This window comes from Trachemys scripta, chromosome 2 (genome assembly GCF_013100865.1).
Source record: "Trachemys scripta elegans isolate TJP31775 chromosome 2, CAS_Tse_1.0, whole genome shotgun sequence".
NCBI lineage: Eukaryota > Metazoa > Chordata > Testudines > Emydidae > Trachemys > Trachemys scripta.
In genome coordinates, this window is record NC_048299.1 from 87,663,831 (window position 1) to 87,683,838 (window position 20,008).

General features: G+C 41.7%; 1 protein-coding gene across 5 annotated transcripts in view; it reads right to left on the reverse strand.

Annotated features, from left to right (window-relative positions):
- The window catches only part of AOAH (acyloxyacyl hydrolase), a 112,121-nt gene extending 98,049 nt beyond the window's left edge, over positions 1-14,072 (reverse strand). For 2 of the 5 annotated variants that reach the window (XM_034761211.1, XM_034761207.1), the window contains exons 1-2: positions 13,123-13,195; positions 12,882-13,033 (exon numbers count right to left, since the gene is read on the reverse strand). In XM_034761211.1, the coding sequence (XP_034617102.1) occupies positions 12,882-13,033; positions 13,123-13,133 (163 nt within the window). In that variant the 5' untranslated portion in view covers positions 13,134-13,195. Of the gene's footprint in view, positions 1-12,881; positions 13,034-13,122; positions 13,196-13,476; positions 13,611-13,736 lie in introns of those variants that run through there. The other 3 variants (XM_034761210.1, XM_034761208.1, XM_034761209.1) reach the window with 3 other exon arrangements.
- Positions 14,073-20,008: the final 5,936 nt, after the last annotated feature.

The following is a 20,008-nucleotide window of genomic DNA, read 5'->3' on the forward strand; positions in this document are numbered from 1 at the left end:
CCCATCAAATCTGACATTTCAAAATTTGTTTTAATTCTGAATTAGAAGAAAACCATAAATTTCCTGGAACAAAAACTTTCTGAAAACAAAATTCATTCCAATAAAATCAAGATGTTTTGAACCAAACTTTGATTTTTGTATGTTATATCATAACAGCATATAAAATAAATTTATAAAAAAAAATGTTGAAATAAAATATCAAAATGTTTCATTCTGATAATGTAGAAATGCTTTTTTATAAAAAAAATAAATTAATTAAATTTTGCCAAAATCTACATGTTCCAGCAGAAAGTTAAGATTTCTGCAAAATGGTATTTTCCAATAGAAAAGTATTTTGTTCGAAAATTTTAACTAGCTGTAGCCACACTGGTGAGAAACACCGTACAAACAAACAATTTTCTAGGTTTAATTCTTGTCCCTAGTGTGATCGCACCTGCACCTAAGAAACAAACTGAGGAAGGAAAAAAAATATTCTAGAGATCCAACACTATTCCAACAGACAGTATTGTAATCAGCATCTTGGCATTTTGCACATAGCTGGCAATCACATGCCCATGGTTGATTCACAGTCATGTAACTGTTACATCTTCACAGCATGCACCAGGACAGAAATAGGCAAAAGCTGAAGGACAAAAAACTCCTGCATGACTGTAGATTAGAAATCACCAACCGCAAATATAACACATCAAACAAAACACTCCAGTGACAACATGGCGTAGTCCTGCACAGGATCTCCATGGGAGTCAATGGAGGTTCCACACACAGAGGACTTGCAAGAGCAGGCCCTGAGACAGCAAAATAAACATTTGCTAAGGCTAAAAATATTTCCTAAATTCACCACGCTCCCGTTATGTGGTTATACATGGGTCACTTTCTGAGCTCTGGTAAGCACAGGGACTGCTCGTTGCTGCTCCAGCCCTGAGCAAGAGGGAACACAGCCTCGCCTCCACTGAACCAGACAGCAGAGCAAGGCTGGTGCACTAGGGGAAATGGCAGAGAATGAGGGAAGAGGTTCTATTTAATCCCAACAGAGCACATTTCATTCTCCTTGTGTGCAAGGGGCAGCACTGGAGAGCTGTGCCTTTGAGAGGTCCAGGTGTCTCTGGTGCTCCTCGTGGGGTGGCTCCACATTGGCCCCTGCACAGAGCTGTTGCTCAAAAGCCAAACATAGCTCCATATAAAACTGGGGTACCTGTCACCGGATCTCCCTTCAGTGAGACTATGGGGTGAGAGATCTGCAATTTTATAAAGGAGCCATGTTAGATGATGCAAAGTCTTAATAGGCAGCAGGTTTAAAACAAATAAAAGGAAGTATTTCTTCACACAACACACAGTCAACCTGTGGAACTCTTTGCCAGAGGATGTTGTGAAGACCAAGACTTTAACAGGGTTCAAAAAAGAACTAGATAAGTTCATGGAGGAAAGGTCCATCAATGGCTATTAGCCAAGATAAGCAGGGATGGTATCCCTAGCCTCACTTTGCCAGAAGCTGTGAATGGGTGACAGGGGATGGATCACTTGATGATTCCCCGTTCTGTTCATTCCCTCTGAAGCACCCGGAATTGGCCATTGTTGGAACCCAGGATACTGGGCTAGATGGACCTTTGGTCTGACCCAGTTTGGCTATTCTTATAATCTTATAATCAGCAGACCCTTCCTTGACTGCGAAGTTCACGCCAGGCTTAGGCTATGACTCCACTGAAGCTGGGGCTGTGATCTGCAGCTCATGTAGCCGTACCCTTGCTAGCTTTAATCTAATTAGCTCACTAGAAATAGCAGTGAGGACATGCTGGCACTGGCTGGACAAGCAAGTATGTACCCAGCAAGGGAGGTGGGTTTGTACAGCCTTTGCTGATGCCATCATGTCCTCACTGCTATTTTTCCACCAGCTAGCTTGTTAGACTAAAGCTCGCATGGGTATGTCTACATGAGCTGCAAATTACATCCCCGGTTGCTGTATAGACAGACTTGGAGAGTGTGCCTGTGTAGTGACAATCAGTAGCACAGGCTGTGTTTATTCTAGGAACTAGAGAGCTGGAGAGAACTCTAAGATCTATTTGTTTCCAGCAGCCCAAATAAAGAATTCCCCTTGTATTCAATACAGCCAAGTCCTGTCTCTTTTCTCCTACCAGGGACTACTGAGGGGATTCAGATCTCAGGTTTTGGTTTGACACAAAATAGAGATGCAAAATTCAAATACAAATACAAATTCAAAACTGATACAGATCCAAGCTTTCCAAAAGCTCAGAGCTATTAACATTCAGGGTTTTGGTCAGGCCTATATCTAGTAAGGGGCAGTTAAATTCTCTATTGATGACCCTGCCACAATGTGTTAATAAACCAAACAAGGTGTTATTTTCCCACATAAGGCTGTGATATTCTTCATGGACCAGGTTATGAGTTGGAAAGTGGTGGAGAAAATATACCACCATTGGAAATTATTAGATCTCTTTATTGAGAGTTTTTATTACAAGGTAATATAATTCTATATAGAAAAAAGCAAACCTTATATTTTATAGGAAGTAATTCAAGGACACGAATGGGAATAGCAGGGAGCTCACCATCTCATTGTAGACATAAAAAAAACCCCTGCTTCACTATACTTAACCTCATGAAAGAAAACTCTCAACAGGACTTCTTAACAGGGGTAATTTAGAAGGCATGCTAATTATGAGAATGGATACTTACATAAAACAGAGAATAAATTGAAACAGACACCAAGGAAGAAAGACAGCAGCACATTTCAAGAAACTAGCACTTAACCCTAAAAAATATCAATTCATAATGAAGAAAATAGCCCAAATAATAAAGACCTTAGCAACAAAATCAGAGACCCAACATCAATCAGAGCAGACATACCGTACATCCCTATACCCACCATGGAAACCCTGCTAGGAACATATCCAGGAGGGACTTCTATTCTACATACCAAGGGCCCCCACGACTGTAATGTCTGAGCACCTTAGAAATATTAGCAAATTTACCTTCCCAACCCCTATTACTGCCTCTATTTTATAGAGATTAAATGACTTGCTCAAGTTTACATAGGAAATACGTGCCAATGCTAAGAAGTAAACTTGTCTCTTGAGTACCAGTCCAGTGCTTTAACCACAAGACTACCCTTCCTTTCACAGCCCTTGGTCTAAAGAGTTTACAGTCTCGAAGACAGGAGTAAAAAGACGAGACGCACTAGCCAAACGAGAGGCAGGAGTTAGCTTTCACATTTCTAAATAGTAGTAGTTATTATTTTTCATTTTTGTTGTGTGTGGGCCTCACTGAAGAAGTGACTCTTCAGGGAAGATTTGAATGAATATGGGACACTGGCTGGGAGAAGAGGGTTCAGAACGTCATGCATTGCATTCATGGCAGCCTGGAAAAAGTGCAAAGATGGGAGCAGGAGAAGAAAACTCTTAGGGGCATCGAGGTCAACACTGTGGGAAGAGCAAAAGGCATGAGGGGAGAATGTGACAGGAGACAAAAATCTGTAGACTCAGGCAGAACAGAGCACAGCCTGTTATCCAGGGCAAAATGTTCAAACTGATGCCCTGGCAAGGCAAACCTGATGGAATGGTTTCAGGGCTTTGGAGCTGTGCTCTGGCTCCGTTGCAGCTCCAGGCAAAAACCTGCAGCTCCACTGCTCCGGAGCTGCTCCGCGCTCCAGCTCCGGGATCCGCTCCAAAGCTCTGGTTCAAACAAGAGAGCGAGAGGATCTATTGGCAAATTCCAAGCATGGTCACATTCACAAAGAAAAGACATATTCTCCCCCCACTACCAATAATGTAAGTAAAATTTGCAGAGATTTTCATTTAGATTTTGAACATCTACTTCCTCAAGCTGAGCAACCTGTCACTTTGAGCAGCTGAAGGTGACAAAGACTGCAGGGCAGAAAAAATAATGTTCCATTTGTCTTTGTTATATAACAGAGAACTCAGCATTTTCTCTGCTCTTTCACCACCTAAGCCCCTGATAGCATTCCCTCTGTATCTCCTGTTCATGATATATTCATCCATTTCTCAATTAACAAAGCAATCAAGCGCACATCTGCTTTTCTTTCAAAGCACTGTACTGTGGCCATTTATAGCGGGGATGAAGTTTCAGCCATAGCCAGGGTTACGATCCTGACAGTCCTTGTGGAAGTCTTCCTACCTCAAGCATCTTCTTGCACTCTATCAGGCGGGAAGGAACTTTTTGCTGTTGTGGTTAGGGATCCATATACCTGCCATTTAATGTAACCAGTCAGTGTGATACCATACTCTCATTGATGATGCAATTATATGTTGTAATCACAGCATGTTTGCGGTCAAGCAGAAAGGGGAGGATGTACATCCTGTGTCATGTCACTTCTTTTCTGGTCTTCGTAGTTGTATTATAGTATCCAAAAACTGAACTAAGTATTATATTCACTTCATATTTCAGATGCAGCAGCATGTCAATAAGATGGATGCAAGAATGTTAATTACATTGTTAGATGGATGCATGTTCAGATTGCATTCTGATGTATTACAGACAGATTTTATTTCAGTGTAAAACTAAGACTGATAGGAAACAAATCAACATAACAATTCATCCTCTCCTTCCCAATGCCCTAAAAGAGAATGACACATGGTGAAGTTATAAATACACCTCTACCCTGATATAACGTGACCCGATATAACACGAATTCTGATATAACGTGGTAAAGCAGTGCTCCGGGGGGTGGGGAGCGGGGCTGCGCACTCCGGCAGATCAAAGCAAGTTCGATATAACGCGGTTTCACCTATAACGCGGTAACATTTTTTGGCTCCCAAGGACGGCGTTATATCGAGCTAGAGGTGTATTCCCTAGGTGGATTTTTGGGAAGTTTAGGTGGAATTCTCTCTTTAAATTATAAGATAATTTAAATTATAAGATACTCAAGGCAGGGACTGTGCCTTAGTGCACACTGATCATATCATAATCATACACCATTTATACAATCAATTTTTTGCCAGGCATATACTAATAACATCAGCAGAGTTCACTTTTGCTACAGCCTTTTTTAAAAACAACTTTACAATAAGTAGACAAATCATCAGCTCCTCACACAGAAATATTAGCAAATCTTCATAAGACTTTTATAGTCTGTACTCTGTTGGCTAAAAATGGAAAATCATTAGGTAGATAAAAAGGAAATGAGAGGAAAAAAAGGAAAGTCAACCGTCTTTGAAGACCTAGTGAAATCTCACAGCTTTAATCACTTCTGCTGATGTCAGAGAATATTTTCAGAGAGTATACAAGCTTTTTAATACCGTGGGCTCAGTGGAAAAGCAAGTTACCCAGTTTCAGATCTAGAAATATCTGTTTATAGCTTTTTTTAATTCAGCGAATTGATATTTGATTTATTTTTCATATTGTGTGAGGCACATCTGAAGCAAGTTAAATTGGTTCCTCAATTGAAGGTGAAAACTTGCATTTATTTTGTAGTTGTGTGGGATTTTCTTTATAAACAAGATTTGAGAAATTGACTGTTCCATGGTACTAGATAATAGGTTTCAATGCCTTGACAGGTTGAAGAATGTTTTCTCTAGGAGAAATGCATTGGTATTATAATGCCTACTAGCCATTAGAAACTAGACTCTGGTATTAATAAAATACCTGTCTCTTTTAGAGATAGTTTGTCCCATTTGCTATTAATTTATAAGGAGATAAGAGGAAACCATAACCATTTTACTCAGCAGCAGTAATCTGAAAATTCACATGGCAAGGAGCACTTCTCCCCATGTATTTGAAAATAGCGTATAATAATAAAATGACATTACCAATAGACTAGAAAAAATCATACCCTTATAATAAAACCAGAGCAAGAGAGATTCATTTCTTGGCCATGCAGCCTCTAGCAATCTGAGCAGACAGTTTAACTTAATCCACTTCTGCAGCAACATACAAAAGAAACTATCATTAGAATTATATCTATGGCTGCTGTGAAAGTGTCAAGGCACACAGAGTTGCCTCTTTAGTTTTCAGGTTTCCGATTGCAGATAAGTTTGTGTAAAGCCAAGACTTTATTAAATGAATTCTCTGGAACTCTACATGAACCCACAGACCTTCATGTTACTGAATGAGAATAGCTTGCCACCCTTTACTTTGATCTAGGGTTCTAGACAACGGAGTTTTTCCTCACCCCTCCACCCACCTTACTGAACTCCTAGTTAGGCAAACTGCCCCTCTGAAAAGTGCAGTTCAGACATGCAATGAGAGAAAGGCTGAGGGGCTTTCCAGGCAGATTGCTTCCACCATTGTGCAATCTCTGAGGGCGAGATTGTGGCGAGCACTTTCACAAACACACACAGTGGTGAGGAAACAACGATCTTCCCCTTTTAGGCAGCTAACGATGCTTCCCCTGTTACGCAGCTCACCCGAGCTGAGCTAGCACAAGTCTCTGAACTTGGGAGGGGCTTCCCAGAATGGCAGTCCCTGTGCTCAGAGGAGCGTCAGGGCTGCGACTAATTTGTTTCCGCTGGGAGCAACTCGCTGAAAAGGCAGCGGGGTGTGGAAGAAGCTAAGGCTCTGCCTTTCCAGCCCCATGGAGCCAGCAAATTGTGCAGTGGAGAGAATGTTGTACCCCCTAAAGGGGTGTTGCAAATTATTCTCTGCCCCTTGTGCTACTGGGACGCACAAGGAGGCACTCTGTAAAGCAGTGCTGAGTTGTGAGGGGGGGTGGCAGTCTGTGCAGAAGAGTACCCAAATAATGAATACCATTTGGTGGAAAGGCACAATATTTGGTCTTCAGTGGTATCTTTTTGAAACTTGGACTATAGAGCAGTGTCTGGAGAATGGGATGAACTCCACTCAAACAGAGAAATCTCACCCTTCCCCTTTCCACTTGAACATGAGTAATCATTCCTAGTCCTCCCTCCTCTAGAAGCAGTGCAAGGTGTAACGGTGTGTACTACTGCTGTTTGCACTGCATGCGTCTACTTGCATGGATTTCATTACTTCGTTTACATATTGTCTTCCCACTCTACTGAGCACATCCAAATAGGAAGACTTACTGTATGTGAGAGTTTCTGCTGCACAGGCAGTTGGAATAAAGCAGTTTTGTTAGTAAGTTGTATCTTTCCAACTTGTGTGTTTAAATAAGGCATTCGCTATTGCAGAAGGAACTCAGGAAACTCTGATCACCCAATATTAACATTGTAAAAGCTGAACTGCTGAGGTGTGGAGGTACCATTTCCTATCCAGGTGCACTGAATTTTCAGGAGCCAAGCTAACATTGGCTGACTCCCCTCACAGTTGCTCAGAATCAGCTGTGGGGGGTATTTCTTCTCTAAGGGATAGATTTTTGCTCAGTAATAGATGGGATCAGGACCGAAGCACTCTGCAGAGAAGAACAGATTGCTGGCTCCATTTCTTGCTTTCTCTACCCCACTTCCAAAGATCCTAAGCCTAGCCCTGCAGAGCTCCTGTGGAACAGCATCCCCAATCTCCTGTGGGCACGAGCCTGTAGCAGTCCATTATTCCTGCTCTCCACTTTGGGTAAGGATCATTTTTGCTGCTCACAACATAAGACAGCATCTGATCCTAGTTATTAAAGAACATCCTCCATAAAATGAGTTCAAGTTCAATGGTAAATAAAGACAGGTCTAAATATACAGCGGAACCTCCTGATTTCTGTCTGTGAAAGAATGACCCTTATAAAAATGAATATCCATTCCCAAATATTGTATATATCTTAAATGTTTCCTATTGATATCAAGAATGAGGATTTTCTGAAGCACACTGAGCACTTCTCCCATTTCATGCAGTTGTCTGGCTCCTACCACCTTGCCTTCCCCTACACCTGCATTTGGACGAGGAGTCTGGTTGTCTTGACCTCTCATATGTTTACTGGTATTTTTATCTGCTTCAACTGAATAGATTGGTAAATTAGCTAAGAGCTGGGGCTGATAATATATGGTTTCAACAGGCACAACATTGTTCTAAGTCAATATCCCTTAATCTATTGTATTTCACAGTTAATACAATACTTGTCCAAGTTTCAGAAAACTCTATTACAAAGCGAGCCTTAGGATATGAAGGAAAATCAGGAAACAGAGTTAATAAAAAAATGTCTTGGCTATCTCAGTTGGAGTCCTTAGGGATGATTAATGCAGCATAGCGTGTATAGCTAGAGAGAGCTCTGAGACATTTCTGGAACTGTACTTCTGCAGAGAATTTGTTGCATTTTGACTTGCTTCAACATATTGGGCTAAAATCATCCCTGAAGCCAAAAAAAAAAAAAAAAAAGAGAGAGAGGAAATGTGATCTAATGGTTAAAATTTAGATTTTAGTTTTCCATATTATATGCATAATATGTAAACACATTGGATAGAGACACTGATGTGACTGTAATTTTAGGTACCCACTTTTAAAAATGTTGGCATAGACTATACATTTTCCCCTAAATCTGTTGTGTCATGCAACATATTTTGCATGCTCAATACATATGTGGCAATAACAAATTTTATTTAGAATATCACCACATTAGTCAATCTGCATTATATTTGAGTTATGCTGCATAATGTAATGTAGTGCATTACCATATATTTAAAATATTACTATAAATATATGATATTTTAAGTGTATTGCATCTCAGTAGATGGCATGGCACAAAAACCTAGGAACATCACATGTGTCACTTTTCTTGTTTACCACAGTCACTCTGAGCATCATGCAATAGCAGGGAAAAAACTCTGATCCTACTGCTCAAAAAACAAAGGTCTCTATTTATTATTCTCTCTCCTCTAGATACCATACAGGGACCATGGTCTAGATGTGGAAAGTTCTGACTCCACCCAGTAGAGGTCAGTGGTACCTATCCACATATATGCCTGGTGCTACATAAGGTATATCTGAAAGATAATCATTTAGCAAAATATATAACACAAGAATTTCCAATGGATTTGCCTCTTTTTTATTGTTTAACATAAAAATGTTTGTGTGTGAGTGTGTGTGTGTAGTCTAAGAAGTGATGTGCTCTATTCCTCTTTTCTCTGACACCCCAATTCAGGAAAGCTTCCCTCTTCAGAAAGGTGCTTAAGCGCATGCTTAACTTTAACATGTGCTTAAATCCCACTGAAGTCTGAACCAGGGTCAGAATGGTTTAATCACATCTTTACTTCCAGTTTGTCTTCAGTCTAATGCAAAAAAAACCCGACCACAGTAGTTATTAATGAAGTAACACCTAGAAGCCCCAGTTGTGCTAGGTACCATATATATACTAACATATACTAAAAAGATGGTCCTTTCCCCAAAGAGCTTACAATCTTTACATTTTATATGCACAAAAGTAAAGAGATTAAAATGTAGGACTCCCCAAACCACTGAAAGGTGTTCATTGAGTGCGTGCAATACTTTTGATGACTCTATAAGGAGAAAAGATATATATAAGCATTTGGTGGCTGAGTTACAGCTATTATGGGAATCATAAACAACTTTTCATCATCATATCATTCAAACGTGCCAAAAAAGAATGTTACTAAAGGTGCAAGGGAAAAAAAAGCTTACCTTTGGGCTAAGAACAAGTACAAAGAATTTCAACCCAAAGGGTGATGGGTAAAATATTCAAAAAGCACCAAAATGTGTGTAAGTATGCTACATACATTCTTTACAGCACTCATTGTTATATGTATGCTTTATGGAGCACTGTCTTTCAATTAGATTCTTAAGTGCCTAAATCACTTTTTAAAATGGGACTTAGGTGCTTTTGAAGATGTTACCTTATATTTCTTGAAACTTCTCTGAAAATACAGGCTTAGAATGAAAATATCTATTCCACTGTTGGTATAGTATACTACCACAGAGCTATATATGCCTGGGATTCATATATACATATCTCAATCAAAAGGAAAAAAATCATATAGCAAACACTTGACATTTACTACCGAGTATGGGCCAAATCCTGCTCACTTTCATCTGTGTAAATCAAGAGTAACTTGAATTAAGTGAATGGCTTTACTCTGCGTTTACACTGGTTCACGTGAGATGAGATCAGTATCTAGCCTAGGCTGTCAGTGTAAAATGAATTGTGGTTTTACAGTGATGCCAAAGTATGGCATTTTACAGCACTCATTGGTCTCTGTATTATGTTTTATAGCACACTGCTTCCCTAGACAATATCTAAACAGCCATTTTGTTTCAGCATTATTATTAAAAGCCTCTCACTGTGTTAGGTATGTGCCACTGTATTAAATTATCAGGAACTGCAAACAACATTGATCTGAGATTTGGAATTTATTACCCAACAGTAAGAGACAGGGTGGGTAAGGAAATCTCGTTAATATCCTGGGAGCGACACGGCTACAATTACACTGCATACGCTACAGTAAATTATTCAGTCCTGCATCCATGCCATAAAAAGCACAGCTAGACAGTTTTAAAAGTTGGATATCATACAAACTATCAGGGCTGCAAATTAACACTTTATAACACAGGACAGCTTGGAATTATGGGTTAGTTTTTCCCTCTGCTTTTCTGAAGTTATTATTATTATTAAAAATATACATGGTTTTAATATGGTGCCTACCACATGCCCCCGCACCCCCGAAGTTAGGTTCTCACAGATGAATGCGAGAGGTGGTCCAGGAAAGTTGATGAGAAGAATGAAGGCGAATTACATTGGCCCTGGCAAAGCTGAAATTGGCCAGTGTGGCTGCTGACCCACACAATATCAGTCAGCTAGAGAAGATTAAATGAGCTGCTGCCCAAACATATTGTGCTCTCTCTGACTAATAGCCTCATTCCAAAGGGCAGCCAAAGTGGAGCTGCAAAGGGGGCTGTGCAGTCTGAAGTTTCTAAAAAAATAAAATGTGCAATTAGCAAGAAGTGCCCTGCAACTGCAACACGCAGTCACATCATTACGAGAGACTCCACTGATCATTTGCACAGATCCCCTACAGCACTCGCTGGCAACTGAGGAGAGAACAGAAGCTTATTTTAAAATTCACTAGCAATGTAGAAATATTCAACAGAGATGCAAAAGAAGAAATGAGGAGAGTGAGAGAATGTGATGTTAGACATGGCCAACAATAATACCTGGTATTCAAACTGTGTTTAGCAAAGATTAACTATTTCTCACCACAGCCTTGTGAAATGGGCACTATTTTGCTTGTTTAGCAGATGGGGAAACGGAGACATAAGGGGTTAAAGGCCACACTCTCATACCTTTTTCAGAGAAGTTGTGTGTGTAGTAACTTGCTCGACAAGTTGCCTCAGTGAAAGCAAAGGGCTACTCTTGTCAAGAGGTACACATGAATGTTAATAAGGGTATACACATCTGGTCCTAATTGGCTTTTCAAGGTCACACAGCAAGTTAGTGGCAAAGCCAGACTCAGAACTCAGGGGCTCCTAACTCACCTATCCTGCATGTAGAGCCCTAGATCTGGGCCTCTATAGGGAAGAGCAGCTGTTTCCCTACGGTTGTAATTTAAATATATAAAATGGGCAGCAGTTTATCTATCATAAAACTGATGGAGGAGAATATCACATGTGCAACACAAAGAAGGGAGGGAGTCCCTAAATTGTTTGTAGTGTCTTTATTTTAAAAGACAGCATCATAAAGTCCCCTTTTACATAGGACTTCATTGAAATAGTGAAGATAGACTTATGAAAATGAAAACTATTCCCAAAAAGCCTTCTGCAGATTGAGGAACAGAATTTTTCAAACTAGTCTGGCGTGTGATTATGTGTGCAAAATGCAGTGTTCAGTGAAAACTGAATTATCTAGAGGGGGACAAAAAGGTGTCAAACAAAGTCTGTTTGGTCATAAAGCAAATTGATGTTTGTTTTGTAAATATATGTCAATTAAAACTAAATAAATAAATAAAAGCTGCACTCCCTACCTTGGTTGATTCTCCTGCCTACTGCACTTTAACTACAGATGCCAGAAATGCTCCGAGCTGACTCTGACATTAGTACTTTTATCAAATTCGCTACACCTGGGGACTAAATTGACCAAGTCCATGTTGTGGAGATCACCACGACATGTTTGCTAGTGCACGTGTTTGTCAAAACTCAGAGGGGTGAACATCACTCCACCCTCATAAAGCCCAAATCATCACATATTTGGTTAAGTGCATGGACCCGGGTGTGTACATTTAAACCACATCTCAACCTCCATGGCTACTAGTTCAGCATGCAAGCTGGAAGAGGAGCTGCAAACCTCCATGCCACTTGTACGGGTAGTTAGGACCACTGAATCCATGTATCTCAAGGCTTCTTCCTTAACATTTCTCAATGCTTCCCCCTGTGCTGGTCTTTCAGACCAGAGCAGACACATCCTCCAAAGCAGGCAAATGCTTAAGTGATGCAAAAAGCCTTGTACAGGCCCTTCACATCAGATGAATTTCACCCTGAACACTGGGAACATGTTGTCAAACCCAAAGAAGCACTCACAAAGTTCTGTGTCCCAAACCTAGATGTATTTCTTAAGAAGATTTTGCCAGGCAAAACCAACTGAGATAAAACTTCTGTTTTTTGAGGGTATCTTGTGGGAGGGGAAGGGAAGCTCATCTGTACAATAAAATAAAACAGAGTAACATACTTTCAAAACAGCCACAATAAATATTAAAAACAATCACATCCTGTTTTCAGTTCTCTAGCTACTAAGTGTGAAAGCCAGTATCACTAATATTTCCTGCAGACCAAGGGTATGAATTCTATCAAACAGCAGCTCCAAAATTCTATAAAACAGCAGCTCCAAACCCCATTTTAGCTTTGAGAGTCTTAAAACAGTTATTATTTGGACTAAGATTACTGGTGTTGTGCAGCAGCGGCAGCTGTTGAAACAGATAAAGGATGATTTATTATGTGCACAGCTAGCCTCTGTTTACCAGTGTAATAACAAATGGATGAACACAGCAAGCAAACAAAACCTGAATACATACCAAGACAGGTGTGTCCATTGTCACTCCCACCAGAGACCAGAGTTGATTGGGCTCTACCAGACAGAGGTGAGGTTGAGATGTCCTTCAGAGGAAGCATGAGAAGGAGAAGGGAGAAGAATAGAGGGGGAAACGCCTGCCAGGACCCCCTCATCCTAGAGAAAGGAAGAAAGAAAGAACTGTAATACAGGAAGAGTACTCAGGGACACACATACCCCTAATACTCAGGGAGAGAGTCACACACCTGCTTCTCATTCCTAATCTGGGGGACAGAGAGAACCTCACACACTCTCCCTGCTACATAGGGAGCATCTCTTTCACCCCCACCTGCTCTTTTGGTGCTCAGGGAGAATCTCACACACATATACCCCCCCCCCACACACACACACACACTTCACTGGTACTCTCTTCCTCCAACCCCCAATCACTAATATTCAAGGACAGTTGCACAGCTTCTCACTAGTATTCAGGGGTCTCTTCCCCCTCATACATAACTAGAGTCTCCCCTTCCCCAATAGCACTCATACAACATCCCCCCTCTCACCAGGCACTTAGGGAAAACCAGTAGGACTGTATTTCCCCCCTCCCACACACACACCTGTATTATCCCTTTCTCTTTCCCGCCTTTTCCTTCCCTGCTGGCCTTGGAACAGAAGGGGGCCCGTATGCACTGCTCTGGCTCTGGGCTCTTCAGCCACTTGTAGCAAGCGCAGCAGCAGCAGCAGCAGCTGACTAACTGATCATAAAACCACAGCAAGTGCTGGAGCCGCTCAGCATTAATAAAGCAAGACACTCCCTGACATAGCTAGCGTGGCAAAAACAAAACACAAAAGAAAAAAGTCCAGAAAAAAATATGACCTAACCCAAACTCTTCTAGTAATATCTCAGGCTGGGCCTTCCACTTTCAGATAGAAATAATGAACATTAATAATAGAAGAAAATACCCTCGGCGTTGGTGACTCACTCCCAGCAAACAGCTCAGTCTTCTGTTTTCTTCTTCCCTTTTTCTTAACGAGTGCGGCTTGACCCTTGTGGGGGGTGGTAATCAGGCTGTAGGGTTCCCAGGCCGGTGTTTTACTTGTGTCAGTCAGCTAAGTCTAATCATGAGGAAAGAAAAGAAGCCAAGCCAAGTTGCCAATATAATGGGAACAAAGGGGATGCAGGGAGCTGATTGATTCAAAGCAGATTCAGACATCTCTATTCTCATCAGTATTTTCAAAGTTTGTTTACATCCCCCACCAGCGTCTGAGGGTTAAAAAGCCAGATACATTTCCTGCTTGGACCATCTAAGCAACTGAAGGTTTGCTGCCTGTTTTTCAAATAAGGTTTGAAACAAAAATTGAAGTAAAGTCCACCTCTGCCTGCAGCAGAAAAGAATAGTGAAATGATAACTTAAAACAACGTAACGGCAGAGACAGAACGAGCCCAAATATCTTAACTACAGAAGCCGTGAGAGTGGGAGGAAGGATGGTCCTCTGGGTAAAACACTGGATTAGGCCTCAGGGTTCATTTCCCGGGTCTGCCACTGGAGTTGCTTATTCTCTCTGTGCTTCAGTTCCCCATCTGTAAAATGGGGCTAATCATATTCCATTTCTCCGACTTCTTGTCTGTATTTTTTTGGCTTATTATCTCTTAGGGCTTAGCTGTGTGTTTGTATGGTACAAGAAAGTTCCTGCCCCCCTGCCTGGCAATTAATTCTGCCCCTAACCACCAAATCAGTCCTGTCCTCCCCCATCTTCATATCAGTTCTACTCCCACATCTGTTTGGCACCCCACCCCCAGCCTCCCGTCTCCTTGTCCTGTAGCTCCTGGAGTTCTTCACCCTTGCTCCCAGGCTGGAGCAGGCTGAAGTGGGGTCCCCCCTCTTCCTTCCCCAGCCAAGTGTAGCTGGGGCGGGGAGGGAAGGGAATGGAGCCACTCTGAGCTGCTGGGCTCTTTCTGTTCCTTCATCCGTCTTCCCTCCGGTGAGAATGGTGTGGGATTGCTGAGGGGTGGGGGAGAGATCGCTGATGGATTCCTGCAGCAGGCCTGAATGGCTGCTCTACCCTAGGAGGCAGGCAAGTGGGGAAAGCAACCAGTGAGAGGTTAGTATGAAAACTATACACTCCCCAGCAACGCAGTTTGTCTCCTAGAAATTGTATTTCCTGGGCATGCAACCCATTTTGACCTGGCGCACTTCAAGCTCTAGTTGGGGTCTCTAAGTGCTACCTTAATATAAACAAATAGTCACAAATAGTGTTGTCTTTCTTCCCATAAGGAACTAGTTACTATAAAAGCTAGACAAATATTTATCAAAGAGGGTTCAAGAACTGAAAGTTTGTCTTCATTTTAAAGAACAAAGAGACATGTTCAAATTCTGATGCAATGGCTGCAAAAAGGTTTATTCAAAAATTTAAAATGGATGCACCTCACAGTATATGTAATTTCATCCTTTAAACCAGAACTCAGCACTACTCAGTACACTGCTCTTAATGAACATTAAAAAGAAAATAAATGTAATAATTAGTACTTGAATTTTTCTCAAGCCTGTCTCTACTTATTGTTCCTCTTGAAGCTGTCAATCTTCATAGTGAATGACAGACAAGCAAATATGTTAGTGTAAATTACCTTTTCAATAGCCAGTCCTACTGTAATCTGCAGGGATTTTTTTTCCTATCTCAATAAAAACTCACTATAAAAAGACATTATGCTGCAGTGTCTACATCTCCCTTAATCCCCTATTAAACCTTTTTTAACACACATATTAGTTGATTCCCAAAAACACTTTGAAGTCTTTTAAAACCGTGGATACTGGCTCATAAGAGGCTGCTTCAAAAGCCAGAGCTCTCATATTCATGCTGGAAAATCTTCCTTTAGCACCTAGATCTTTTGAACTGGTTCCATTTTATATCTGCAGCAAAATACAAATCTAAATAACATCACTGCCACTTAGAAAATATTTACATACATTGGCCAGATACTCAGCTGCTGCTGGGGATGTAAGCCAGGAAAGACTATAGTTCTCTGCTTTTATCGGTTATTTGCAGTGTTGTTGTAGTTGCTTATCAGTTATGTTATTTGTTACACATATGTGGTGTTAGAAATGCTGCTGCAGTGACCCAGAGGTCCGTGTAACAAAGATCTGAGTGGTTTTTCTCTACATTTTATGTATTTTCAAAGCTATTAAACTAATAAAAAAAAAACCCTCTTAAAATGCAGTCTGACGAGGCAAATACGGGATTTACATGGTCAGTTTCAGAGGCCAGGCAAAAATTAACTCAGCTACTCACTCTGTCCTTTTGCCAAAGCTATTTTGAATGTAAAAATGTTAATAGCACATACTTAAGGCACTTGGACATGATCAATTTACTGGTCTTTATGATCTATATATTCACTTTAGTACAACAAAGAGGGAACAGATAATATTGCAAACTTGATAAGAATGTGAATGAGATTAATGAGGAAAAAAGCCTTTGAAATTTCTTCCAAACTAAGGGCCTCAAACCCATTCCTGACTGAAGACCTCTCTGCGCTGCCTCAACACAAATAAATAATAAATAAAACAAAAACTACAATAGGCAAAATTTTGCCTCCTACAGAATGCTAGGGAGAAGGCCTACTGCCTAGATGCATTTTTGTTATCTGGTCTTCATCTCCTGTTCTTCCCTGCATCCTGCAGCCAAATATTGCTTGATACTTCCATGGGTGCATTAGAGGATAGAGGAAAGTGCTCCCTGCACCTTCATCCCCCTCCCACACACCTGCATTGTGCCAACTATGATTTCCCGTCAGATATATACATCAGAAGGAGGCTGGGGAAATTAAGCCTGTGTGTGGCATTAGTCTTGCCCTAAGCAGGAGGTGAATTTTGATGCCTTAACAGCTAGTTGGGACTTTACATCTCTATTCTCCAGATTTGAAGGATGCCTGACCCCACACATCAGGCATTCTTCAAAGTCACATCCTTGTGACTTTATCCTCACGCACAATTATTTCAAATTTGGTGACAATATATACCTCCAGACCAGTGGCACCGCTATGGGCACCCGCATGGCCCCACAATATGCCAACATTTTTATGGCTGACCTGGAACAACGCTTCCTCAGCTCTCGTCCACTCATGCCCCTTCTCTACCTACGCTACATTGATGACATCTTCATCATCTGGACCCATGGGAAGGAGACCCTGGAAGAATTCCACCATGATTTCAACAGCTTCCACCCCACCATCAACCTCAGCCTGGACCAATCTACACGGGAGGTCCACTTCCTAGACACCACCATACAAATAAGCGATGGCCACATTAACACCACCCTATACCGAAAACCCACCGACCGCTACGCCTACCTTCATGCCTCCAGCTTCCGCACCAGTCACACCACACGATCCATCGTCTACAGCCAAGCATTGAGGTACAATCGCATCTGCTCCAACCCCTCAGACAGAGACCAACACCTACAAGATCTTCACCAAGCATTCTCAAAACTACGATACCCACACAAGGAAATAAAGAAACAAATCAACAGAGCCAGACGTGTACCCAGAAGCCTCCTGCTACAAGACAGGCCCAAAAAAGAAACCAACAGAACTCCACTGGCCATCACCTACAGTCCTCAGCTTAAACCTCTCCAACGCATCATCAGTGATCTACAACCCATCCTGGACAATAATCCCTCACTTTCACAGACCTTGGGAGGCAGGCCAGTCCTCGCCCACAGACAACCTGCCAACCTCAAGCATATTCTCACCAGCGACCACGCACCGCACCATAACCACTCTAACTCAGGAACCAACCCATGCAACAAACCTCGATGCCAACTCTGCCCACATATCTACACCAGCAACACCATCACAGGACCTAACCAGATCAGCTACAACATCACTGGCTCATTCACCTGCACGTCCACCAATGTTATATATGCCATCATATGCCAGCAATGCCCCTCTGCTATGTACATTGGCCAAACTGGACAGTCACTACACAAGAGGATAAATGGACACAAGTCAGATATCAGGAATGGCAATATACAAAAACCTGTAGGAGAACACTTCAACCTCCCTGGCCACACAATAGCAGATGTAAAGATAGCCATCTTACAGCAAAATAACTTCAGGACCAGACTCCAAAGAGAAACTGCTGAGCTACAGTTTATTTGCAAATTTGACACCATCAGATCAGGATTAAACAAAGACTGTGAATGGCTATCCAACTACAGAAGCAGTTTCTCCTCCCTTGGTGTTCACACCTCAACTGCTAGCAGAGCACCTCACCCTCCCTGATTGAATTAACCTCGTTATCTCCATACTGATTTCTACCTGCCTCTGGAGATTTCCATTACTTGCATCTGAAGAAGTGAGGTTCTTACACACAAAAGCTTATGCTCCCAATACTTCTGTTAGTCTTAAAGGTGCCATAGGACCCTCTGTTGCTGACCCCACACATGTTTTCTATGTTGCTGCACCTCCTCTCTGCCCCTGCACATGTTGAGCATTAACTTACTCTGCCTCATTAATTTCACTGGGACTACGCATGTAAGGATGGTACGAGTGCCTGAGAACTGGCAATTCCCAGCTGAATGTTAATTCAGAATCAGCAACAGTAGTGATACAGGGTCATTTCTCAACAGCTGCAACATACAAGACCTTGACTTAAGAGGCAACCACTGCCAGCAAGATAATATGATCGAACCCACTTAGGCACGTTTGAAAATCCCAACAGATATCTATCTGCATCCGTAGGCCCTAAATACCTTTGAAAAACTGGCTGTTAGTCTCTCTCTGTCCCAGTTCCCCACCTGTGAAATGGGGATAATAGTACTTTCTACCTCACAGGGATGTTGTGAGGTAAATACAGTAAAAGGTTGTGAGGGACTCAGATACTATTGTAATGGGGGCTATTTAGGATATGCCTACACTTCAGTGTAATTCCTAACTAAATGCCTGACCCTGTGCAATTCTGAGCATAATAGATGCTACTGTTACACTGAGCTTCTTCAACTCCCATTTCAATCACTAGGAGGTGAGTGCCCATGTACCATCTTGAAAGAGACACTAAGGACCGCCTAGGACTAGGGCTTTCAGAGGTTCTCAAACTTCATTGCACCATGACCCCCTTCTGACAACAAAAATTACTACGTGACCCTGGGCAGTGGGCAGGGCAAGGGTGGAGACCGAGCCCTGCTGCTCCAGGCCCCACCAAATCTAACGTTGGCCCTGGCAACCCCATTGAAATTGGGTTAGAACATAAGAACATAAGAACGGCCGTACCGGGTCAGACCAAAGGTCCATCTAGTCCAGTATCCTGTCTACCGACAGTGGCCAATGCCAGGTGCCCAGACGGAGTGTACCGACAGGCAATGGTCAAGTGATCTCTCTCCTGCCATCCATCTCCACCCTCTGACAAACAGAGGCTAGGGACACCATTCCTTACCCATCCTGGCTAATAGCCATTAATGGACTTAACCACCATGAATTTATCCAGTTCTCTTTTAAACGCTGTTATAGTCCTAGCCTTCACAACGTCCTCAGGTAAGGAGTTTCACAAGTTGACTGTGCGCTGCGTGAAGAAGAACTTCCTTGTATTTGTTTTAAACCTGCTGCCTATTAATTTAATTTGATGACCCCTAGTTCTTGTATTATGGGAATAAGTAAATAACTTTTCCTTATCCACTTTCTCCACATCACTCATGATTTTATATACCTCTATCATATCCCCCCTTAGTCTCCTCTTTTCCGAGCTGAGGAGTCCTAGCCTCTTTAATCCCTCCTCATATGGGACCCGTTCCAAACCCCTAATCATTTTAGTTGCCCTTTTCTGAACCTTTTCTAGTGCCAGTATATCTTTTTTTAGATGAGGAGACCACATCTGTACGCAGTATTCGAGATGTGGGCGTACCATCGATTTATATAAAGGCAATAATATATTCTCAGTCTTATTCTCTATCCCCTTTTTAATGATCCCTAACATCCTGTTTGCTTTTTTGACCGCCTCTGCACACTGCAAGGACATCTTCAGAGAACTATCCAGGATGACTCCAAGATCTTTTTCCTGACTTGTTGTAGCTAAATTAGCCCCCATCATATTGTATGTATAGTTGGGGTTATTTTTTCCAATGTGCATTACTTTACATTTATCCACATTAAATTTCATT